This window comes from Crocodylus porosus, unplaced genomic scaffold (assembly GCF_001723895.1).
Source record: "Crocodylus porosus isolate Cpor-Errol unplaced genomic scaffold, CroPor_comp1, whole genome shotgun sequence".
Classification (NCBI taxonomy): domain Eukaryota; kingdom Metazoa; phylum Chordata; order Crocodylia; family Crocodylidae; genus Crocodylus; species Crocodylus porosus.
The window spans coordinates 10,463,545-10,485,599 of NW_017728918.1; the positions used below are offsets into that span (position 1 = coordinate 10,463,545).

Sequence of the window (22,055 nt, forward strand, 5' to 3'; positions counted from 1 at the left end):
CTGAGGATGGAGCGATCCCCTGCACCGGTGCAGGCTGGGGGGGACGCGCTGGGCAGCAGCTCTGCAGAAAAGGACCTGGGGGGACAATGAGCTGAACAGGAGCCGGCAGCATGCCCTTGTTGCCAGCAAGGCTCACGGCATCCTGGGCTGCACTGGTAGCTGTGTTGCCAGCAGATTGAGTCAGGTGTCTGGTTGTGGGCCCCCCACTACAGAAAGGATGTGGACAAGTTGGAGAAAGTGCAGTGAAGGGCAATGAAAATCGTTGTGGGGCTGGGGGACAGGACTGGTGAGGAGAGGCTGAGGGAACTGGGCTGATTTAGTCTGGAGGAGAGAAGACCGAGGGGGGTTGAACAGCAGCCGTCACCTCCCTGCCGGGGGGCTGCAAAGAGGATGGAGCTGGGCTGGTCTCAGTGGGGGCAGGTGGCAGGACAAGGAGCAATGGGCTCAAGCTGCAACAAGGGAAGCTGAGGTTGGATATTAGGAAAAAAGCTCTCACCAGGAGGGTGGTGAAGCACTGGGACAGGCTTCCCAGAGAGGTGGTGGACTCTGTCCTTGGAGGTTTTGAAGCCCCGGGTAGACAAAGCCTTGGCTGAGATGATGTAGTTGGGGTGGTCCTGCTTGGAGCGGGGGCTGGCCTAGATGTGACCTCCGAGGTCCCTTCCACCCTCGTTTTCTATGATTCTGTGATTCTCCTGTCCCAGCAGTGGGCAGGGGACCTTGATGCCAGGCCTCTGCTGGCTACTTCCACCCTGGCCTGGGAGCAGGAGGGCCCCTGTCCTGTGGGCAAGGCCAGAGCCTTCACAGCAGGCTGCTGCTCATGGAAGCTGATGCATGTCTGACTGGGTTTGGTTTACAAGATGCACGGTCCTGCTCTCTCCCAGGGGCTTTCTTTGAATCACAGGGTCCCAAGCACCCCTTGCTCACCCCTTGCAGTCCCTTATAGCTCTGTGTCTCCTGGCTGGGCATTGCCCAAGGAGATGGGCCCATAGCCCCTGGGCTTTCACTGGGCAGTGGACACCAGTGCCTTGCATTTCCACTGTTTTGGCTGGGGGGACGTATGAGCTGTGTGTGCAGAAATGCGGCGATTCTCTGCTGCCACCTGAGATACAAAAGGGCAGAAGGAAAGAGAAATGCCTGGGTTATAGCAAAACGCATGTCTGCGCAGTGCGTTTCATGGGTCCAAAGCAGGTGGTAAACTCCATCTAAGGCCAAATACTGGCATGAGACCTCAGGGATGCATCAGCTTTCGTGAGCAGCAGCCTGCTGTGAGAGCCAGGAGATGCACAGCTACTCCACAGATGGCACCTGGCAGTAGTATTGGATGCAGGACTCCACGTGGCATCCCCAGTGCCGAATAGAGGGGAAGAATCACTGCCTCGATCTGCTGGCACCGCTCCTGCCAATGCAGCCCAGGATGCCATTACCCTTCTTGGCAACAAGCACACTGCTGGCTCCTATCCATGGCCTTGTCCCCTGTCCCCCCAGGTCCTTTTCTGCAGAGCTGCTGCCCAGCCTGCACCGGTGCATGGGCTTGTTCCCTCCTAAGTGCAGGACCTTGCACTTGTCCTTGTTGCACATCGCCTGGGCTTTGCCCCACAGCCTGGGACCAACACACACCAGCCTGACGGTGCTGAGCACTGCTGTTGAGGGGTTTGGGGGGGGGGGGTCTGATCCAGGGTCCATCCCAGCTGGAAGCCACCAGCCAGGACAGAAACCAGACGCTGCCCTGGAACCGAACCAGCTGGAGAGACATGCAGCCGGCAGGGTGATGCAGTCCAGGGCACCGGTTTACCACTGATTGATTTTAGTGCTTTATCTCTTTTGAGGACTCATGCTCTTGGGGGTGAGCCAGCACCAGCACAATGCCCGTTCCCTGCTGCCATCCAGCGGCCGCTGCGTGAAACACGCGGGAGCGGGGCACAGGCTATGGTCTGCAGGCTGTGACCCACGCTTCCAGGGCCTGGGGCTTCAGCAGGGTCAGGAGGGGCAATTAGTTTGCCCCAGGCCCCCCCAGAGAGGACCCCAAGGTCTGGGGCTGCTGGGAGACCCTCAGGCAAACAGTGCGGAGACACTGGGGAAGGCTGGAGGGGAAACCAAGCTGTGCCTAAGGCAGCAGCTGCAGCACGCCCAGGTCTGGGTTATCCCCCCTCCAGCCACAGTCCGGGGCGGGGTTTAAGGCCAGGAGCCAACGCGCTCCTGCAGTCCCATCGCTGAGGCTTCAGATCCAGTCCTGCTGGCACCAAGCTGCAGGGTGGGGGGGGTGGAAAACAGGCCAGCCTTGGCCTGGGGAACCACTAAGCAGCTCCCTGGTGCAGAGACAAGCTGGCTGGCCCCAGGCAGGGCAGAGCCCTTCTCTTCCCAGCTCTGGAGAGCAGCAGGGCGTCGGGCAAGTCTGCCCTGCCTCCGTGCCTCAGTTTCCCTGGCTGGGCCCATGAGGCTCCCTTCAGAGAGGGGAAGGGAGAGGTGATGCAGTATCCAGAGACTACAGGAGCTTGCGGGGGCCAGGCTCCATCCGCTGTTCAGACATTACAACTGATGGGGGGTGATCTGGGCACAGCAGCACCTGTGCTCTGCTCTGGGGATTTCCAGGCTTCATGCTGGGACCCAACCCCGCAGGGTCCTGGCTGGAGGGTCTTGCCCTCCACTCAGGCTCAGACTGATGCTGCATTTGGGGACAGGAAGTGATACCCTCCTGCTTAGTGTAGACTTGGGGGGGGCTGCCTTCCTCTGCTGCGGGGGCACAGCATCTCAAGTGTATATCAACACCCTTTTACAGCAGCACCGGTTGGCAGCCACGGTCCCCCCGCTTTCCCTGGGGCAGGGCGGGTGTGATGCCTAGTGCTGCGACAGGCTGGCTGCTGTTTAGGTCAGATGGGTTGGTGCAGGCTGGTTTGGACAGGGCTGATCCTGCCTCCATTGGCTGAGCATGGCAGTACCCTGGCTTGGCTGCAGGGGGGGCGGCTGCCTCGCTGCTGCAGTCCTGAAGCCCGGGCCCCAGTCAGGAGCAGGCTAGTTGCTTCTCTCCCCTGTGCAATTTGGGCATCGCTCTGCATGCCAGACACAGCTGCCCTTAGGAAGGGAAGGTGCCCAAGGGCAGCTGCCACCAGGGGACAGAGGATGGCCACTGCTCACGTAGGCTCTTACCAAGCCCACTTCCAAAGCACGATGAACTTTGTCAGTGCAGATGTGCAGACCCCACTGGGAATCCATTACTCCCCTGCACGGCAGGGGCTCAGGGATCTTGCCAGGCCCTAGATGTGCTTGGCCTCTTGCTCCTGGAAGAGGCTGGTACAGAGCAGGACTGCAAGAGGCTTCCTAGGGTAAAAGGGCTCCCTCCTGCCCCGCTTGGTTTCCAGACACAAGGGACAGGACTCAGAGGCTGTCCTGAAGCAGTGAAGTCAGGTTTTGCTACAGTGAATGGTTCTCATCTCCTTCGCACCTGACCACGAGAAAGGACCAGCTGCTGCTTTCAAGAGTGCTCCACACCCATGCCCACACCCCAGCCCCCTCAATCACAGGAGCCTGCATCTGCACAGAATTGGAGCTGCTTCACCTACCAGCTCCTCTGCTGTTGCAAGAGCAGGGCAGTAGAAGCGCCTGTAGCATACGGGGCTGTTTTCATTCCCATAAAAGGTGCTTGTGTCTGTGGTGAGCAACAGGGAGATGTGCTGAGTCGTCTCTGGATGAGCAGCTGCCCACAGACGCAGAGAACTGGACACAATGACCCAGGAGACCCATGAGGTCAGGCAGCCCTGGCCAGGAGGGCTTTTGCTTGCCATCATGTTCACTAAGTGCACCCCAAGCCAAAAGGTTTCTAGGCAACTAGAATTAAGGGCATCTGCTGAAGTTGACAGGTTTAAACTAATGAGAAAAAGGACTTTTTTTTTTTTTTTTACATAATTCATAGTTAACTTATGAAACTGCCGCAGGTGCTGGAGGCAGAGAACATAGTTCAAGCAAGGACTGGATAAATTCATGGCCAATAGATCTATTTATGACTACCAAACAGAAGGGTTGGAAATGTTTCTACTGGCATCTCTAAACCTATCATGGTTAGGATGCCAGCGAGTGTACTGAACAGCTACATATCCCTCTAGAGAACACCACTCTAGATACCCCATTTAGTGCTCTCTCTGTACAGCATCCACTTCTGCCACTACACAGGCTCCTGGGCTAGATGGACCATAGGTGACCCAGTTTGGTGCTGCTTATGTTCTCATGCGTCCTACATGCAGGTTACACTTAGAGCCCTCCGAACAGCTCATGATTTTAAGAATCCTCTTAATGAAGGTAACACATACAACCCCAACGCAGCACATTCAACGGCATGGTAGGATTTTAATTCTAATGTACACACAAGCAGTGCAGACCCCAGGATGGCTCTGAAGGTACCGTTACCCATGTAATTGCTCCGTCAAGCATTCTGAATAGGCCTGTAAGCCTGTCCAGACCCAACTCACCTTGTTCGCCAGCTGAATCCTTTAGAAAAAGGTGTCCCAAGTGCAGCCCTATCCCACTCCCTCCCAACACAATCCAAAACACCATGTGCGACTATCCTCTTCCTAGAGAAGGGCCTTGTGTGCTGGGGCATGCTTTGCTGCAGCTCGGACTGAGTGAGCAGGCGGCCAAGGAAGCTCAGACGCTAGTCCTTATAAGCAGCATCTCTTTGTAGCTGCTTTCCTGTTACTACAATCTGCTACCAGCTAAACTGCGTCTCTAGCTCCAGGCGAATTTGCGACACGGCCACCAGCTGTCACAGCCGAGGCACTTGTGGCTGGCAGGGATAACCTGGCTTCGATAGACAGGTGTGCGGCTCAGCTGTTACTCGGCAAGAAAGAAAGCAGTCTTCAGGTCAGCCAGTCCGGTTCCAGGCGTGAATTTATACTAGGGAGAGAGGGAGGGAGGGAGGGGATAACATTTTATGAAGCAGCCTGCTGCCAAGAAAGCATTCAAGGCAGCTCCGAACTCCTATAGCTCACCCGATTAAAAGCCCCTCCTTCCCCCCACAAAATAAATATCATGGTCCTGGGAGCACTGGAATTGATGTTCGCTTATGGACACACACGTGCAGATCCTCTCCCTTCAAGAAGCGGTCTTTAAAATCCATGGCATGACTCTGGTCACATGTTGCCAGCAACGAATTAAGTTTGATTTTTGGCGTTCTTCTCAAAGGTGAAAAATTAAAACATTTGAGGACCTCAGGAAGGAACATGCGTCCCAGCTTACATGAAGTCATCTGAATCATTTCCATCCTGGGGACAGAGAGAGAACAAACAGAATTACTGGACACTGAATTGCAAGCCCTTCTTGGAACTGGTGAGACAAAGCAACCAAAGCCTCCTGTCCCTTTAGGAAAGGCCTGAATTTCTTCTGGTTTCAATACAAAAGCTACAGAACCAGACCAGGCTGGGTCAAAAGGTGCGCGATCCCAGTTCTGAAACAGTCAAGGTTTCAAGCCAAGTGCCTCTGATCCTCCAACTCAGTGGCTTTCAACCTGTGGTCCACGGACCCGTGGGAATCCGCAGACTATGCCTAAAGGGTCCGCGAATGATGACTCTGATCAATCAAAAGTATGCAAATAGCGACACTTACAATTCAAAGGGGTGTGCAAATGAAAGAAGATTGAAAACCACTGCTCTAACTCTTCACAGAGGATTTGCACGCAGGATTCTCACCCAGACCTGAACAGCACTTTGTTTCCCAAAGCTCATCTAACATCTCTCCCGGCTATACAGTTGGTCCAATATCCTCCCCCAGAACCTTGCTTCTTGCATACATCCTGCACCATCACAGCTACTCACTCCAACCCTCCTCCTCATGTGGTCACATCCAACAGTCCCTGGCTGATTCACAAGGCGTACCCCAAGGACAAATCCCCCCTCTGTCACAAAGCCAGGTCCTGTCTGCCAACAGTGTGAAGGCAGAGATAGTGCGAAATCTACAGTGCTTGCTACACGCCTGTAAGCAGGCTCTTTAGCTTCCCAGGACAGCAGCTCATCCATTCCCACTTCCCTATCTGCCTGGAAGTCCTAAAGCTGGACCTTTGCTGGTTGCTCCTCCACACCCACTCCGCTATATGTATCAGGGTGTTTTCAAACCTCCCTCAGAGGCGCTGGCTGCAGCCCAGGCTGGGGATGGGGACTGGGCTGTGCCAATGCTCTGGCTGGGACTCAACCGTGGAGGGTCCTGGCTAGAGGGTCTTGCCCCTCTGCTCAGGGTAACATGGTTCACCATGTTTGGGAAGGAATTTTACCCTGTAGTCAGACTGGTATGGACTGGAAGGTGGGGACAGGGTTGCTTCCTCTGTAGCAAGGGGCATGGCCCTCTTGCTTGGTATCACTCCAGCACATTTTAACAACCCCTGTAGCAGCAGGACATTGGCTGCTGCTGTTCCCCAGCTTTCCCTGTGGCAGGTTCGGGTGTGCTGCCTGTTGTTGTTAGGGCTGACGGTGTAGTTTTGCTAAGAGGTTGGACAATGGGTTTGTCTGGGCTGGTTTGGACAGGGCTGATCCTGCCTCAGGAAAGGGCTGGACTAGTAGACATGACCTCTGCAGCTCCCTTCCAGCCCCACTGCTTTAGGATCCTATGAAAAGCTTCACCGATAGCCTGTCTAATGGTATCTGTTAGGGGTCAGCACATGCCATCTCTGCTTCACGACATGCATAGCCCTCACCTGCATTAGGTCAGGAGCAGAGCTTAGCTACTTGCCAGCAAGCTTGTGTATGACCCTATTACACATGACCTCAACTTGACAACTCCAGCACCAGTCTAGCAACACGTGGCTCAGGCACAGAGCAGAGGAACTCCTCCCAGTATGGGAATTTCCGCTATGCTCCCACATGGGGCACACTTGGCATGTGCTGCTAATCAGATGCAGCTTGCTCAAGCATATCAAGAGGCACTTTCATCTAGCACACTTCACCCCTGTGATTCTCAGCTGGGATCAGCAGGCCAGCCAGGAGGAAGGCAAACGTGCACAAAAGCCATTACAGGAGATGGGTCCGTGCCTGAGAGTCTGGGATGTGACAGGCAAATGGATCTCAAAGTTATTGTTAGGAGAGCCGAGCTGCTTGCCTAAGACACCACCCACGCAATACACCATTTTGGATGAGGCATACATCTCATGTAAAGCAAAGGGGCACCAGAGACCTGACGTGCTGCGGGACAGCAGGTCTGCTGAGCCCACCACTGCAAATACCAGCTTCCAGCACTCCTCAGGAAGCCTGCATCCTCTCTGACCCCTACATTTGTCCCCATCCTCCACTTACTTATCTGTCCCCTTCCCACTCTCAGCTGCAAGCCTTTTGTCAAGCAGGTGCTCACACTTGATAGCCCTATCTCCCCTTCAAGTTCTCTTGTCGCTCTCCATGACCTTCACAGAGCACAACTGCACATACCTGGTTGGAGGACATGTTCTCAGCCTTCATTAGGGAGGAGTAGCTCCTGCAAGGGAAATGAAATCAACTGGTAAGATGCATTTTTAACCCTCAACCTGAGCATGGCCCCTGTTGCAGCGATAGGGATCCGTCCCAGGAGACACTGGGAGCAGCAGCAGGGGGGTCACTCTCTGGTGCCACTGCTGCAACCCCCCCTTGGAACTCCTGAGCGCTCCCAAAGGTTCAAGGGAGCAGAGATTGTCCAAAGTCCTGCCTCAGGCCCATGTAAACACAGGCTGCTTCCTATTAACTAGCTATTTGATATATATATAAAGAGTAAACTTCTCTGGTCTGATACTAGGCACATCCAAGCTTGACACAGTCAGGGTAGCAGGATTATCATGTCTATCAATCTCCAGGCAGAGGAATATGGCCACATCCATGAGAGAAAGGCCAACACGTCACACCTCAAGAAGCCCAGCATGGCTGTGCCGCCATGCACTGAGGTATTTCGTATTTTCCCTGTGTATTAGGGAATTCATTCTGCAGCTTTTAGTCACTGTTTGCAATGGGCTCTGAGGCTGAAAAGTGCCCCCCAGTTTCAGCCATCTCCCTCAGAGCCCCACATGTTCTACAAGTGTTCTGCTGCACTGCAAGCAACAGCATCCATTGCAAAGGTTGGCAAGAGTATAAGTACCAGGAACTTCCACCACAATTGCAGAAGACTCAGGTCCCAGGTCTAGAAACTGTTCCTATCCCCCAGTTTAGAGTTTGATGCGTTTACCTACTTCACTTAGAGACAAAAAAAGCAATGGAAGTCACTGAGTAATGAAGTCATTGTTTGTCCAGCACAGCAGCAGTCTAGATCAGTGATGCTCAACCAGGGTGCTGTGGGGTGCCCTGAGATTCTTTCAGGGGTGTCACAGGGTGCCGGGCAATGTTAGCACTGTTAGGTGTGCAAATGGGATTCACCATAAACCCAGAGTTTTCAAATAGAAATCCACAGTGTCAAAAGCATTCTACCTTGCTATGGCCTTTCTAAGTTGCTTGCAACAGAAGACTTGCCCTAGTATTTTGCTGTAGTCAAAAAAACAAACACAAGAGAATGAATGAAAGTTAAGAGCTGGCATTTTTCAAGGAGGGCCTCACACCTAAAAAGGGTTAAAAACCACTGGTTTAGATTAAATAAAAGCCACATTCAACATGCCTAGATGGTGCCTCTTGTGACCAGGGTGGAAAACCCTGATACCTGAAGCCAAACCCACAGGACACTACTCACCTAAGTTCTTCCATCTCTTTCTTCTTCTTCATCTCCTCCTTTTCTTTCCGTTTCATCTCTTGGATCTGAGCTTTCTTTTCGTTCCTCTCCTCTCTGTCCCGGGCTTCCTTCTCAGCAGCCAGGTCTGGGAAACGCTCCGCTTTGGTCTTCTCCAACCGGTTCAGGATCTCATTCACTTTCTTTTCCACCGTCAGCATTTTCACCTTTGGGATGGAAAGACCTATGATCCTTATAAAAATGTCCCAACTTTGGCCTTTGTTTCAAGACAGAGCATCATCATGAGAAAGATGCAAAACCATTTTTTTCCTTTAGTTACTATATCTACAGTTACATGGGATTCCTAAACCTTTAAACCAATGATTCTCAGCCAGGAAGCCCTGGGGTGCCACCACGACTGCTGTAGCATGTGAAGAGATAAGCAGATAAACCAGGCTCAGGCTTATCCCTGCCTGAATGATCCCCCACCCCCCTGTGTAAGAAGATAAACACTGTAATATATAAATTAGTTTTGGAAATTGGATGCCACTCAATTCACAGAAGTTATGGAAGGTGCCTAAAGTCCAATGAGAAGCACCCTGAGTCCAAAAAGGTTGAGAACTGCTGCTCTAAACAGCTGGAAAGCCCCTGTCATTTGGCAGCCCATGTGTAAGGAGCTGGGAAACCAAATACATTACCAATAGGCAAGCATACCTCAAAGCAGACAACCTATTCACTCCCACACTACCACCAATGATTGCAATTAACGTGTTTTGGTAGCAGTTTCAGCAGAGGCTTCAGCCTGAACAGACTATGGAGACCGATCCTTCCAGCCACCGCTGAATGGTGGCTTGGAGGAAGGGACACCTTCATGTTAGAGGCACGTTGGCAAAGGGAAATTCACACTGCTGGCAAGGGTGCTGCAGATCAAACTCCAATTTTCAGCTTAGCAGTGCAGATTGGTGTTTTACCACTGGGCTTTTGTGGAGCCCAGCCTCCTTCAGAGTATAATCCTCTACCCTTCCCACCTCTGAAGTCTGTAAACCTGAAGCACCAATGGCCAAATTCAAACACAGTCTTTCCATTTCTACAGGTTTGGGGCCAGGTCTGAAGGAATTAAAGTGACTTCCAACATCACAAAATGAACTTGCTAAAGAAAGCTTAGATGAGAGTCCTGTGCTTTAAGCCATAACAATTTTTCATGCAAGGACCCACAGGACTCTTAAATTCAGTCTCAATTTCACAGTAGAGCACTTCAGTTTCTTGTGGGGGGGAATCAGGGAAAGCAGGAGTAAGGAGAAACTCATCTGTGACAAGTACTGGTTTTGAGATGGGAGATTCACATTTTAAGTCTGGAGGTTCTTCTGTATCACTGAAAACACCTACATCTAACAGGCAGAGGAGCTGATTTCAAGTTTTCAAGGCCTCTCATTTCTGAAATGGTCACCAGTTTTATTGATGTGCGTTACATCACAGGGATCTGTGGCACACTTCAGATCAAGAAGGGAACAGAAAGCAGAGCAACAGTTTGGGCAGGGAGCACAGCAACAGATCATGCAAGAGAAGGGGATCAGAATGACATCAGGAAGAGCGAGGGGCTTATTTTGGCCCAGGTTGGCCCCCACTGTGCTACCAGGCAAACTAGCTGTTACAATCTTACTGAAGGCAGTTTAAGTGCAGCTGGAAATTAAAGAAGGCTGTGTATTCTGATGCTTGGCATCACTTTATAGAGCTGCTTATTAATCAGCTATGCAGCCCTGGTGCAATGTGTGCCTTCCCTGCGTCATACTGGCTTTATCATGCTATACTCCGACACCCAAAGAGTTTCATAAACAGAAATTCAGATAAGTTCAGGTCATCTCTCTCTCTCATATGGTAGTGTCATTTTAGAAAACTTATGGGAAGGTGACCTGTTCAACTCTTGACATGGCAGCAGTTCACAATAGGAGGACATTGCTCTTTACTGGCAGGTTATTTTCACCAGCATGTAGCAAACACTTACATCCTTTTGCCTGTGAAACCCTATCTGTCCCACATCCATGTCTGTGGTCTTCTTCAGGTTGGCCCATGGCGTATACACCACATTGACATTGTTCATTTTGCAGCCTGCAGAATGGGAAGAAGAGAGGAGAGAATTTCTGGATCAAAAGGAGAGAGAGCTCTATTCTCTCACCCCCATGACCAATGTCTTCATCCTTGCCTTGAGTGAATGAAAATACCCACAGTGATGGAGTGTTACTGATGCTACAGTCCTAGTCCGAAAGGAGGAAGACAACTTACTTTGCTTTGGAAGTTCCAGCGTTACAAAAACCTGGCTACATAGCTCTCTGTGGTAATGCAAGTCCTACAGCAGTGTTAATGAACTCCAGATGGAACCTGCCTTTGCCAAAAGGGCGATTACTACAAAAGGGGGCCTTTAGAGGGTGTTGGAGAAAAACTGAAAGGCCCCCTTTGGCTCAGATGCCGATATGGGAGGCACAACCAGGAATTTAAGAGATTTTAAGTTCCTGAATACGAAAATATAACAGGCAACGCCAGCTGTTGCAAGAGACATCTGCTTCCCATAAAATCTGCAAGCGATATAGTGTACTTAAACTTGTCATATATTTGATTTAACTCCCCTCCCCACACACACCAAGTTCCTCCAATTTTCATGGCAAGTCTTACCTTGAATACTGTTGGCTTTCACTAAATGGGCACAGTCTATCAGGACTTCTTTAGGAACATCATCCACCGTCTGGCCCTACAACAGACCAGCGCAACATTAATGGCTTTCTGGGAAATTGTGGCAGAACATAGATAACCACCCCAGTGCCCTTTACACAAACATGAAGTGACCCTCATTACAAACATTTGACACGACTTTACACTTCTACCGCACCCACTGTCCAGGCTTCCAAGCAAAGTGCTTTACAGTTTGCTACTACACTCTTCTGAGGTATTCACCCTGTTTTGCTGAGAGGGAAGGAGGCAGAGAGGCTTAAGTGAACATTCCCAGGTGTCGCAAGCCTATAGCAGAACCCAGACCATCTAACTTCCAGTCTTGTGGCACTTTTGGATTGGGCCTCTCCTCCCTTCTGCCTGTGTTACTTATTTACATGGACACTAGCCCTGTTAGTCTTCGCCATCAGGCAGGTACCTTGGAGAGCCCAGGTGGATTCAGTGGGGCTCTATGTAAGTAGATGCGCCCACACACGTGGATCACCACAGAGAAGAACCTTAGAAAAAGGCTTTGCAAGGCACCAGCAATTAGCATGCATGCTTAAATGCACCAGAGCTTTGTGATTACCTTGTGTAATCGGAGATACACATGTGCAGAGGAGAGCTTATCCACATGAAACCTACAGAACACAAAGGCACGTTTAACACAGGGCAACAGAGAGGCCACTTGATCTGAAATTAATCCTTTAATGCAGATTGCCATAATAGATTTGTCATCTCTTGGGCAACAGCATTAAAAAAAAAATATATTGAAAACATGCATGTTTGACAGCACACCAGGGACCTGTAACACCTTATCCTGATTTCAATCTTTGAGCAAATACTCACCCACCTTAATGAGAAGGAAATTGAAAAAACTAAAGGCCACAGTTACAAAAATCTCATGTTTGCTTTAAAACACAATACACGCAGGAAACATTAACATTTTATGCAAAAAGAACTGCAGTTTGCTCTGTCTAGCAATTCCTATGGAAACAGCAGAAACATAATCCTCTCTCTTCGAACAAGCACTAAGTTAATTAACCAATACTGGGCAAAACATGAGACAAAACCAGGCTGGCCCAATATAACTGTAGCAAAGCATTATCAAATCGAAAGCACTAAAACTCTCTCATCCCTCTTTAAAAACTGGAGGGAAATAAGCTCTTTTATAAGTGATCACTGACAACAAGATGTTCCATGGTTAGAAGATCCCAGTCTTTTATCATCAGTCTACAAAAAAGGCCCAGAACACTAATTAACAGAGAACCCAACATAGAATCATAAAAAGTTAGGGTGGGAGGGGACCTCAGGAGGTCAGATCTAGTCCAACCCCTTGCTCAAAGCAGGACCATCCCCACCCACATCATGCCAGCTAATGCTTTGTCTACCTGGGCTATGAAAACATCCAAGGATGGAGACTCCACCACCACTCTGGGTAACCTGCTCAAGTGCTTCACCACCCTCCTAATGAGAAAATTCTTTCTAATATCCAACCTAAACTTCCCCTGCTGCAACTTCAGATCATTGCTTCTTGTTCTGTAATCTGCCACCACTGAGAACAGTCCAGCTCCAGCTTCTTTTGAACCCCACTTCAGGTAGCTGAAGGCTGCTATTAAATCCCCACTCAGTCTCCTCTTGTCCAGCCTAAATCAGACCAGTTCCCTCAGCCTTTCCTCACAAGTCATGTACCCCAGCCCCCCAACCATTTTCGTTGCCCTCTGCTGGACTCTCTCCAATTTGTCCACATCCTTTCTGCAGTGGGGGGCCCAAAACTGGACACAGGGCTCCAGATGCAGCCTCATCAGTACTGAATAGAGGGGAAGAATCATTGGCCTCGATCTGCTGGCAATACCTACCAACGCAGCCCAGGACGCCGTTAGCCTCCCTAGCAACAAGGGCACACTGCTGGCTCCTGTTCAGCTTCTTGCCCACTGACACCCCCAGGTCCTTTTTGGCAGAGCTGCTGCTCAGCCAGTCACCCCAGCCTGCCCCAGCACATGGGACTGCTCCCTCCTAAGTGCAGGACTTTGCACTTGTACTTGTTGAACCTCGAGATTTCTTTTGGGCCAATACTGTGATTTGTCAAGGCACTGAATTCTAGCCCCACCCTCCAGCAGATCTATTACTTTCTCCAGCTTGGTGTTATCTGCAAACTTGCTGAGGGTGCACTCTGCCATCTTCCAGGTGGTTGATGAAGACATTGAACAAAACCGGCCCCAGGACTGACCCTGGGGACATTCCACTTGATGTCTAGTTGGCAGCCGGTATCAAGCCATTGATTACTACCCTCTGAGCCTGACGCTCCAGCCAGTTTTCTATCCACCTCACAGTCCATACTTCCTTAGCTTGCCTGTGAGAATGCTGGAGGAGACCAAATCAATAACTTTGCTAAAAATCAAGGTATACCACATTCACAGACCCTGTCACTTCATCACAGAAGGTAATCAGGTTGGTCAGGCATGACTTGCCTCTGGTGAATCCATGGCAACTGTTCCTAATCACCTTTCTCCTCCAAGTGCTTAGAAATGGATTCCTTGAGGATCCAATTCTTCCAGGGACTGAGGTAAGGCTGACTGCTCTGTACTTCCCTGGATCCTCCTCCTTCCCTTTCCTAAATATGGGCACTATGTTTGCCCTTTTCAAATCACCCGGGACCCATGAGTTTTCAAAGATGATGGCCAATGGCTCTGCAATCACATCAGCCAACCCCCTCAGCACCCTAAGGTGCATCCCATCTGGCACCACGGATTTGTACATGTCCAGCTTTTCTAAGCAGTCCTTAACCTGTTCTTTCCCCACTTAAGGCTGCTCACCTCCTCTCCAAACTGTGCTGCCTGGTGCAGTAGTTTGGGAGCTGCCCTTGCCCATGAAGACTGAGGTGAAAAAGGCATTGAGTACTTCAGCTTTTTCGGCATCCTCTGTCATAAGGTTGCCTCCCCCATTCAGTAAGGGACCCACATTTTCCCTGATCCTCCTCTTGCATCAGCATACTTGTAGAAACCCTTCTTGTTACCCTTCACATGCCTCAGGCCAATCTCCAAAAAGGCCTGAGCTAGAGATAAGGAAGTAGAATCAGTATAGCACATTCAATGCCAAGTATTTTGGCTGAAACAGCTATTAAAAGAGCAAGTGTCGATTCTGATAAGTTTTGTATGTTCAGCCCTGCCAGGAGGGCTGACCCTTTCTACAGTCATTTAAAGACTATGAAGAGCCCTAGAACTGTTTGACCTTGACCACCACACCTATATGGAAAATGTCCTTAGCACCAGCAGCAATCAGTGTCATTTTTGTGAGATTGTTCTCAGCCATGCCAGATGACAAAATAAGGAGCAATGGTCTCAGGTTGCAGCAAGGGAGGTTAGATATTAGGGGAAAAAAAAAAAAGATCTCACTAGGAGGGTGGTGAAGCACTGGAACAGGTTCCCTGAGAGGTGGTGGAGTCTCCATCCTTGGAGCTTTTTGAGCTCTGGCTAGACAAAGCTTTGGCTGGGACGATCTAGCTGGGGCTGGTCTTGCTTTGAGCAAGAGTTTAGACTAGATGTAACCTCCTGAGACCCCTCCCAAACTTAGTTTTCTATGATTCTATGACAGCCATATTAACTTCCCTGTGTGACTGGTGCCAGAACTACATACATTAGAGCACTGCTTCTTCCCATGGCATCTGTTCAGTCAGCTATGCCAAGCTTTGGCCTGTCAGGTTTCTGAGCATTCAGGCTCAACTCACTGAATGGGAATGAAGGAAGCTGCTAAGAGAAGACACAATATTTTCCTCTCCTGCCATGTATGTGAATGCTTACAAAGGGAACAAAGTGGTGTTAAACACTGGGACTGGATGGAAGAGAGCACAGGTTGATCTAGACACAGTGCCAACAGAGAGGTCAGGAGATCAGAGCTCCACTCCCAGCTCCACGCTGACATGCTGTGCACCTGTTTTATGTCTGTGCCTCCAGTTCTTTAAATGCCCTTTGCTAGGGCCTAGTTATCATTTAATTAAAATGGTTTTCAAAACAGAACTAAGTTACACTAGGACAAAGTACCCATAAACTAAACTAAAAGCTTCCATACCCAGAGTCCTTGAGCAGTAGCTGAACAACTCCATGTATGAACAAGATCACAGGCTGTGAAGTCAATGGGGCAAGGACAGGCTGTTACTATGTGGGTGTGGTATCCAGTGCAACAGGGGCCCAATGTCTTTGTAGTATAATCCAGACATTAGGGCACCACCCCATGAGAAAGGGCAGGGTGATGGCCTTAGAACAGGGATGGGCAAAGTGCAGCCCGGGGGCCAGATGTGGCCTGCTAGGCCATTCTATCTGGCCCGCAAGGCCCCTAAAATTTTTGAAAATTAATATTAATCTGCCCTGGGCTGCCTGTCACATGGTCCTTGATGGCTTGCTGAAACTCAGTACGCGGCCCTCTGCCCAAAATAATTGCCTGCCCCTGACTTAAAAGAAGGTACTCATTGCATCTGTAGCATTCAGAAGGAGCACTAGCAGTGCCTCCAATCAAGGCTCATTAGGAAAGTAGTTCACTTTACATGCATACGGGATTGAAACTGCACAGGAAACAGCAATTTCAGCACCTACCAAATATCTTCTGGCCAGCCATATTTTATTAGGTCTTCATCTGCAGGAATAAAGAAGAACAAGCACAGTAAGTTACTTCCCCAACCCCCGCAGAACACAGCATGCCTTTGGGTAGTTAGAGATTCAGGGCAAAACTCTGTCCACTTTGATATTCTCTTTCTTCCTCTCCTATTTCAAGTCTCTTTTTCAGGTGGAGCATAATTTTTCATGTAAATACTCGAGAGAGGGGGATACTGTTTTCACAGAGAGAGTTCTCAAAAACAAGAAGCACCAACTCTCTTCCATATCGACAGCCCAGGCAGGGCTGTCAAATAAAACAAATCTGCAGCCTCAATCTGTTGAAACAAGATGTGATAACAAGAAGCCTATTTTATTTCAACACTAACTCAAGAAGGGGAAAAACTGAAAAGCAAATACTTTTCCTCTGCTCATTTTTGGGAGTTATTTGTATTTAAAGTAAATAAATTCAGATGTGATTTTTTCCAAGTTCCATGTGTCCTTTAAGAGGCGTGCATCTTAAAGAGATCTCAACATGATCTCCTTTATTAAGAAAGATTTACAGAAGAGCCTATGTGCATGATAACTGAAACTACATTAAAAGTTCTGTTATCTGGCATCTTACAAGCTGGCATGCTCCATTAACCGGCATGCTGACTTGTAAGATCAAGTGAAACGGGAAGTGACTGCTGTGGCACTTCCGGTTTCTCCAAGCCCTCACAGCCTGGGGCAAAGCAGCCTGTGCTGCTGAGCCCCCATAGCCCAGGGGCATAACACCTTGTGTGGGGCTGTGCAGGACCCACCTCCTGTCCCACAGGGCCCCGCAGGAGGGGTGGCGATGCCATGGGAGGGGCAGAGGGACACCCCAGATGCAGGGTGAGAAGCAGCAGCTGGGGCCACTCAATTAACCAGCATATTTTGTTATATGGCATCCTCCATTCCCTGGGGATGCCGGATAACAAAGCTTTTACCATATATTGTTTCTTAAAATAAACAGCCCAATATAATCAAGGGGAAAATAAAAGGGCAAATGGGTTTCAAGTAAAGCCCTTAGATGGCTCCTCTGGCACCTCCACCTCACCTCAATACAGGATACAACTGACTACATGAGGTGTTAACTTACAGCACAATTTACAGAACAGTTATAAGAAAACTACTGCTTTCAAACAACGCAGCAAGTTGTTCAACACAGACTTGAAAGAACACATGAAAAAAATAGCAAATGAAAACATCTAAACCAATCCATCACCACCTCAAGCATTTTTGCGTACTTACTTTCATATTTATCTTTCCCCATGTAAATGGTGTAAACAGAAGGAACAACTGAGGGACAGAAAAAAAAAACAAGTCAGAAGGAGCTTAGGCGTTTAGGTCAACCTGATCTACGCCTCAGAAATGAGAAAAATAATTATCTAAACAATTCTCCTCCCCTCCCAGTGGCCAGGGCAATGATTGTTCATAGATGCAGGGTAGGAGGGGACCTGAGTAGATCATCAAGTCTGGCCCCCTGCCTTGGACAGGAATGAATACCGGGCTTATATGACCCCTAGTAAGTTTAAGCTCATATGACCCCACCGTAATTATCAAGCCTCCTTTTAAAGACCCCCAAGGTAGGAACCAGCACCACTTCCTTTGGAGTTAAACACTTTCTCCAGACGTGTGTCCAGTATGTTTTGAAATGATTAGAACAATGGAGTTTCCACACTTCCCTTAAAGCAGGGACGGGCAATTATTTCGAGTGGAGGGCCGCTTACTGAGTTGGCAAGCTATCGGGGGCTGCATGACAGGCAACTGGGGACAGATAAATATTATTTTCTAAATTTTTTACGGGCCCTGTGGGTCGGATGGAACAGCCTGGTGGGCCGCATCTAGTCCACAGGCCGCATTTTGCCCACCCCTGCCTTAAAGACTATTCAGCAGTTTAACAGGTCACAGAAGCAAGCCCCTTCTTGGTGCTCTGCCTGTTCTACTTTTATATAATGAAAGAAAGAAGCCATCTCCTCAGCTAAACTCAGAACAAACACAGCCAGGTTTCATTCACGGCCCTGACACTGCCTCTCTCGGTGGCCTCAAACCTCCCCCCCCCCGCAAAAAAAATTACCTAACGTCTTGCTCTTTTCATAGACATTCGGGCTGGAAGGGACCTTGGAAGACCATCAAGTCCAGCCCCCTACCCCAGGGGCAGGAATGTCACAAGACAAGAATACAAACCTACACCACATGAGCAAGTCTTGCAGATCAGTGCCTGCAAGGCATTTTAAAAAGGTGGAAATGGTATGAAGTTCATGCTTGGCACTGATTATAATCGCTCCTATTGCTACCTTCTTGGAGCACCTTCGATAATTCCATTCTCTCATTACGTTTCCACACCCGTCACCACCCACGGCTACTTCGTACTTTATTTTTCCAGGAAAAACTGGACGCCTCTCCTATAAACACTTCAGCCAAGGGAGGGCACATGGCAGACAGACATGGAACCACCACAATCTGGGAGGTCCCCTGTACCGAAAACAGAGATCGAGGCCTACTTGCCACAGAGGCAGAGCTGGACAGCCCTTTCCATAAGTGCACGGCCTAGTTAAAAACAGGTTGCTGAAAAAGGGTAATGCGTGGCTTGCCTCCAATACAGACTCTGGAGCCAGTAACAAAACTCTGAAGCTACGGCTTAGCTTGACACAAATCAAAAGCATCTTTGTCTCAGGAAAAAAAACTCCCCAAAACCATTATTCAGGTGTGCTCCATGCTGTTACTTTGCAGCATGGGGAGATCCCAGGGTCAAAAAGACAAAAAAGAAAAAACCACCTCATGCCACCCAGAATTGGAGCGATGCTCCAGCTGCAGGAGCACCGTGGCCGGACCCCAGGTTAGGTGGCTGAGGCCGGCGTCGGACTAACCAGACTGATGCTGACGGAAGTTCAGGTCTCTCTGAGCCAGCTGGTCTCTAAGGTGCCACGCTGACCTGCCTGGTGGCAACTCAGCACAGACGCCTGGTTAAAAGCGCTCAGTTTCAAGATGGAAAGAAAGGTAAAGGCAGGTACAGAAAACATGGGGAGGATGCGCATGTACTATTGTTATTTCCTGCAGCTTCCACAGAACTTGCCAAAATGACTAAACCAAATGCAGCAAGGCCCAGATTTGGTCCTAGTGCCCCCCACCCCGCACCTCTGGGGGAGGCTTAACCCCGACACATGGAGTAGCAATAGCGCGGGAGGGAGAGAAGGTGGCGCTCACCGTTGGAGGTGAAGTAAAACACCATAATGGCGATAGTCCCAGCGCCTCGGCTCAGCTCGACTCAACTTGGCCCACCCGAGCTCCCGTCGCCAGGCACCGCCACTTCCGGCAGATGAGCGGAAGCGCGCGAAGCGCATGCGCGAGCGGCCGTCGGCGCGCGTGTCCTGTTAGTTCTCAAGTGTGTTCGCACAGGCAAGGTGAACACAGAGACGCGCCTCCAGAGCTTTGCACTCTGCGCATGCGCGTAGGGAAGTCCAGGGAGCTCTTCGCGCGGGCCTTAAAGCAGCTTTGCACTCTGCGCGTGCGCGCACGTTGTATGGCGGCCCGATGGGAAGTACTCGCGGTGTGTAGTGCGCATGCGTGAGAGCTTGCTGCCTGTATGGGTAGCTTGCTTGCACATTAGGGTGAATTGGTGCAGATGTCTCTTATGGAGGCTGGGCTTTTTTGCATTTGTTTGGGAAAGCATTTAAAGATCCTGGTAATATAGACCTGTAAAATAATGATAAAGCTTGTTTTATGTCATATTTATAATCCAATAATCTACATCTCATTATAATTACACAGGGATGGCAGGCAGACACCGATGGGGGTTTCTGTTTCATTGTTGCTTTGTGCTTGCTCAGAGCAGAGATTCTCAACCAGGAGAATCCGAGATCTTACCATTGGTGATGCAGGAGTCACAAATTCAGCCCACAGACTTCAAATAGGAATTCACAGCATTAAATAAGTCCTGAAGATTTGCACCCTATATAGAGTAATTAAGTCACAATAGCATGAGCTTTTGTGAGACTCAGGGCCTATCTCCCTTTCTCAAACACATTCCACCCTGCAGTGGTCTCTCTGAATACTTGGCAATGGACCTCCTGTTTTTCTGTAGTCAGAAACCTGGGGAAACAAGATCTGGCATTCTTGTGGAATAAAACAGTTATTCAGAGGTACATACACGGTGAAGGGCAAGGCTGACTGACCAGATTAAAAAGGACTGGCCCTGGTTACATTGCAGTTCATAGATAAACAACTGCATCAGGGCCTAGTAGAGATGGTATCTTTTATTAAACCAACAAGAATTTTTGCATTTCAGGCATCAGAGAAAAGATTGCAAAAGTTCTACTGGGTAGAAATGAACGTTCATATTTCATAGGATTTCACAGATGAGTCAATAGATGGAAAATTCCTCTGGGCAGTAGTTCATAGCTGGTACGGAGCCTCTTGCACGGTCCTGTGATGAATCTGATGATGCGGGGTCTATAAAGCACAGTTACTAATTAAACCAGTCTAAATAGATGAACCCTATTAAAATTAGACTTTATACCTCCCTAGCTCAGTCCCATACCAGCTTCAGATTGCCTGCCTCTTTCCCTCTCCAAGGCAGTAATTATTTCCTGCCCTATCTGTCTCTGTCTCCCAATTTTGTTTGGGGACACTGGATCTACTTTTCATTTGCAAATGAAGTCCATTCACTTCAGGATGTTGTTAATGGGACCACTGAGAGGCTGTGATTCAATCCCTGGATTTGAGGATAATCTCTACTAGGGTTCACTGATGGGTCTAATAAATACAGCCATCTAGGGGGGGGCTTGGCTGCACAAAATATTTCTTATGCCTTGGAGAATTGCTCTTAAACCGGCTAATTTATCTCCGGCAAAGTAGCTCCCCCTGCTTGCAGACTCTCTGACTCTAGTAACTCCTAGTTCACCCAACATTGTTTTCTAAGGTTGAGGGGTTCCTAGGCCTCCTTTCCTCACCAGTTTAGCCTGGGAAAGAGGGAAAACATTGCAGCCTGGGTGAAGCCAGCTAGGTAGTTTCTGCTGGCAACCAATTATTTCTTATCTTTTTCCAAGGCCAAATCAGTTTGAAATTCAATTGGGCAAAGCCCAATAGTCAAGTTCCAAATTCAACTGACAGAGCTCAATTGTCAAATCTGTGTGGCTTTGCCACGGGGCAAGTATGCTCCCTCCCAGACCCACTGGTCCAGGTCTTTGGATACTCCAAACAGGTATCCTTTGTGCAAACCCCAGACCTGGAGGCCTTGGGGTTCAGATGCCCCCAGTTTTGCTTAATCTTAGCTAAAAGGCCAAAAACTGATGGCTCAGCCAGTGTTATTTTAACTGCTTTAAATGTGGATACTTGAAGCTTTCTTCATTTGTTGTTTTTCCTCTACCTACCCCTTTTACAGCCTGCTTTGACTTTTCTTCTCAGGCTCTGTCTGCATGGCTATCACAGCCAGGTCTAGCCTTTCCAGCTCCACCCCTGCACATTCCTTTAAAGTGCTTGTTTTCCAGCATGAAGCTAGCTGATATACATCACCGCATCCAATACAACGGGCAGCTCTTTAAGCTCTGTCCAAGTCTCTCCTGCTAGAGCTTTCTGAGATGTTGAGCTTTTACCGGGACCTAGAAGCTCATTCCAGCAACATCCATTATCACTGCTGAAGTGGAAGTGCTGCCTGCTGCACAATCCACACCTCATTGCACAGGTGGTTGCAGCTCCTTGGTGTGCTAGAGGTGTCTCCAGAGTCTGAGGTTTCCTGGAATTTGGTCCAAGGGACTGAATGATCCCTGTGGTGCTAGTTTGGTGCATGCAGGTGCCCCAGGAGGTGAGAAACACCTAGTCCCATGCTTCATTTGCTTAACTCAAGCTAGCTACGCATCTTCCACAGCTCATCACTGAGCCTTACCCTGTAAAACCCCTCAGGGTAGGGTTGACCTGGGGGGTACACCACCCAGTTTGGCCCCTGCCAGCCAGCTGATCCACCCATCAGTGAGCCATGGTAGAGACCATCCTTGAATTGAGGGTTTGCCAATGACTATGTCTAAACCATGCCTTGTGAATACCGCTGCACCATCTAAACCTTTGCCTTAACCTGCTGCCCTGATAAACAGATGGGAAGCAGACAGAACCATCTGT

General features: G+C 49.4%; 1 protein-coding gene across 2 annotated transcripts; it reads right to left on the reverse strand.

Annotated features, from left to right (window-relative positions):
- Positions 1 to 4,318: 4,318 nt before the first annotated feature.
- CCDC25 (coiled-coil domain containing 25) lies at positions 4,319 to 19,255 on the reverse strand. Of its 2 annotated transcripts, none has more exons than XM_019537259.1 (9): positions 19,149 to 19,255; positions 17,193 to 17,240; positions 15,921 to 15,960; positions 11,921 to 11,972; positions 11,299 to 11,374; positions 10,634 to 10,737; positions 8,656 to 8,858; positions 7,398 to 7,443; positions 4,319 to 5,252 (listed from the first exon to the last, which is right to left on the reverse strand). In XM_019537259.1, the coding sequence occupies exons 1-9, from the start codon at positions 19,171 to 19,173 to the stop codon at positions 5,223 to 5,225; spliced, it is 624 nt and encodes a 207-aa protein (XP_019392804.1). In that variant the 5' UTR covers positions 19,174 to 19,255; the 3' UTR covers positions 4,319 to 5,222. The 2 variants fall into 2 exon arrangements, with proteins under 2 accessions (XP_019392804.1, XP_019392805.1); XM_019537260.1 differs by lacking the exon at positions 19,149 to 19,255 and adding an exon at positions 18,129 to 18,147.
- Between the last annotated feature and the right edge of the window lie 2,800 nt (positions 19,256 to 22,055).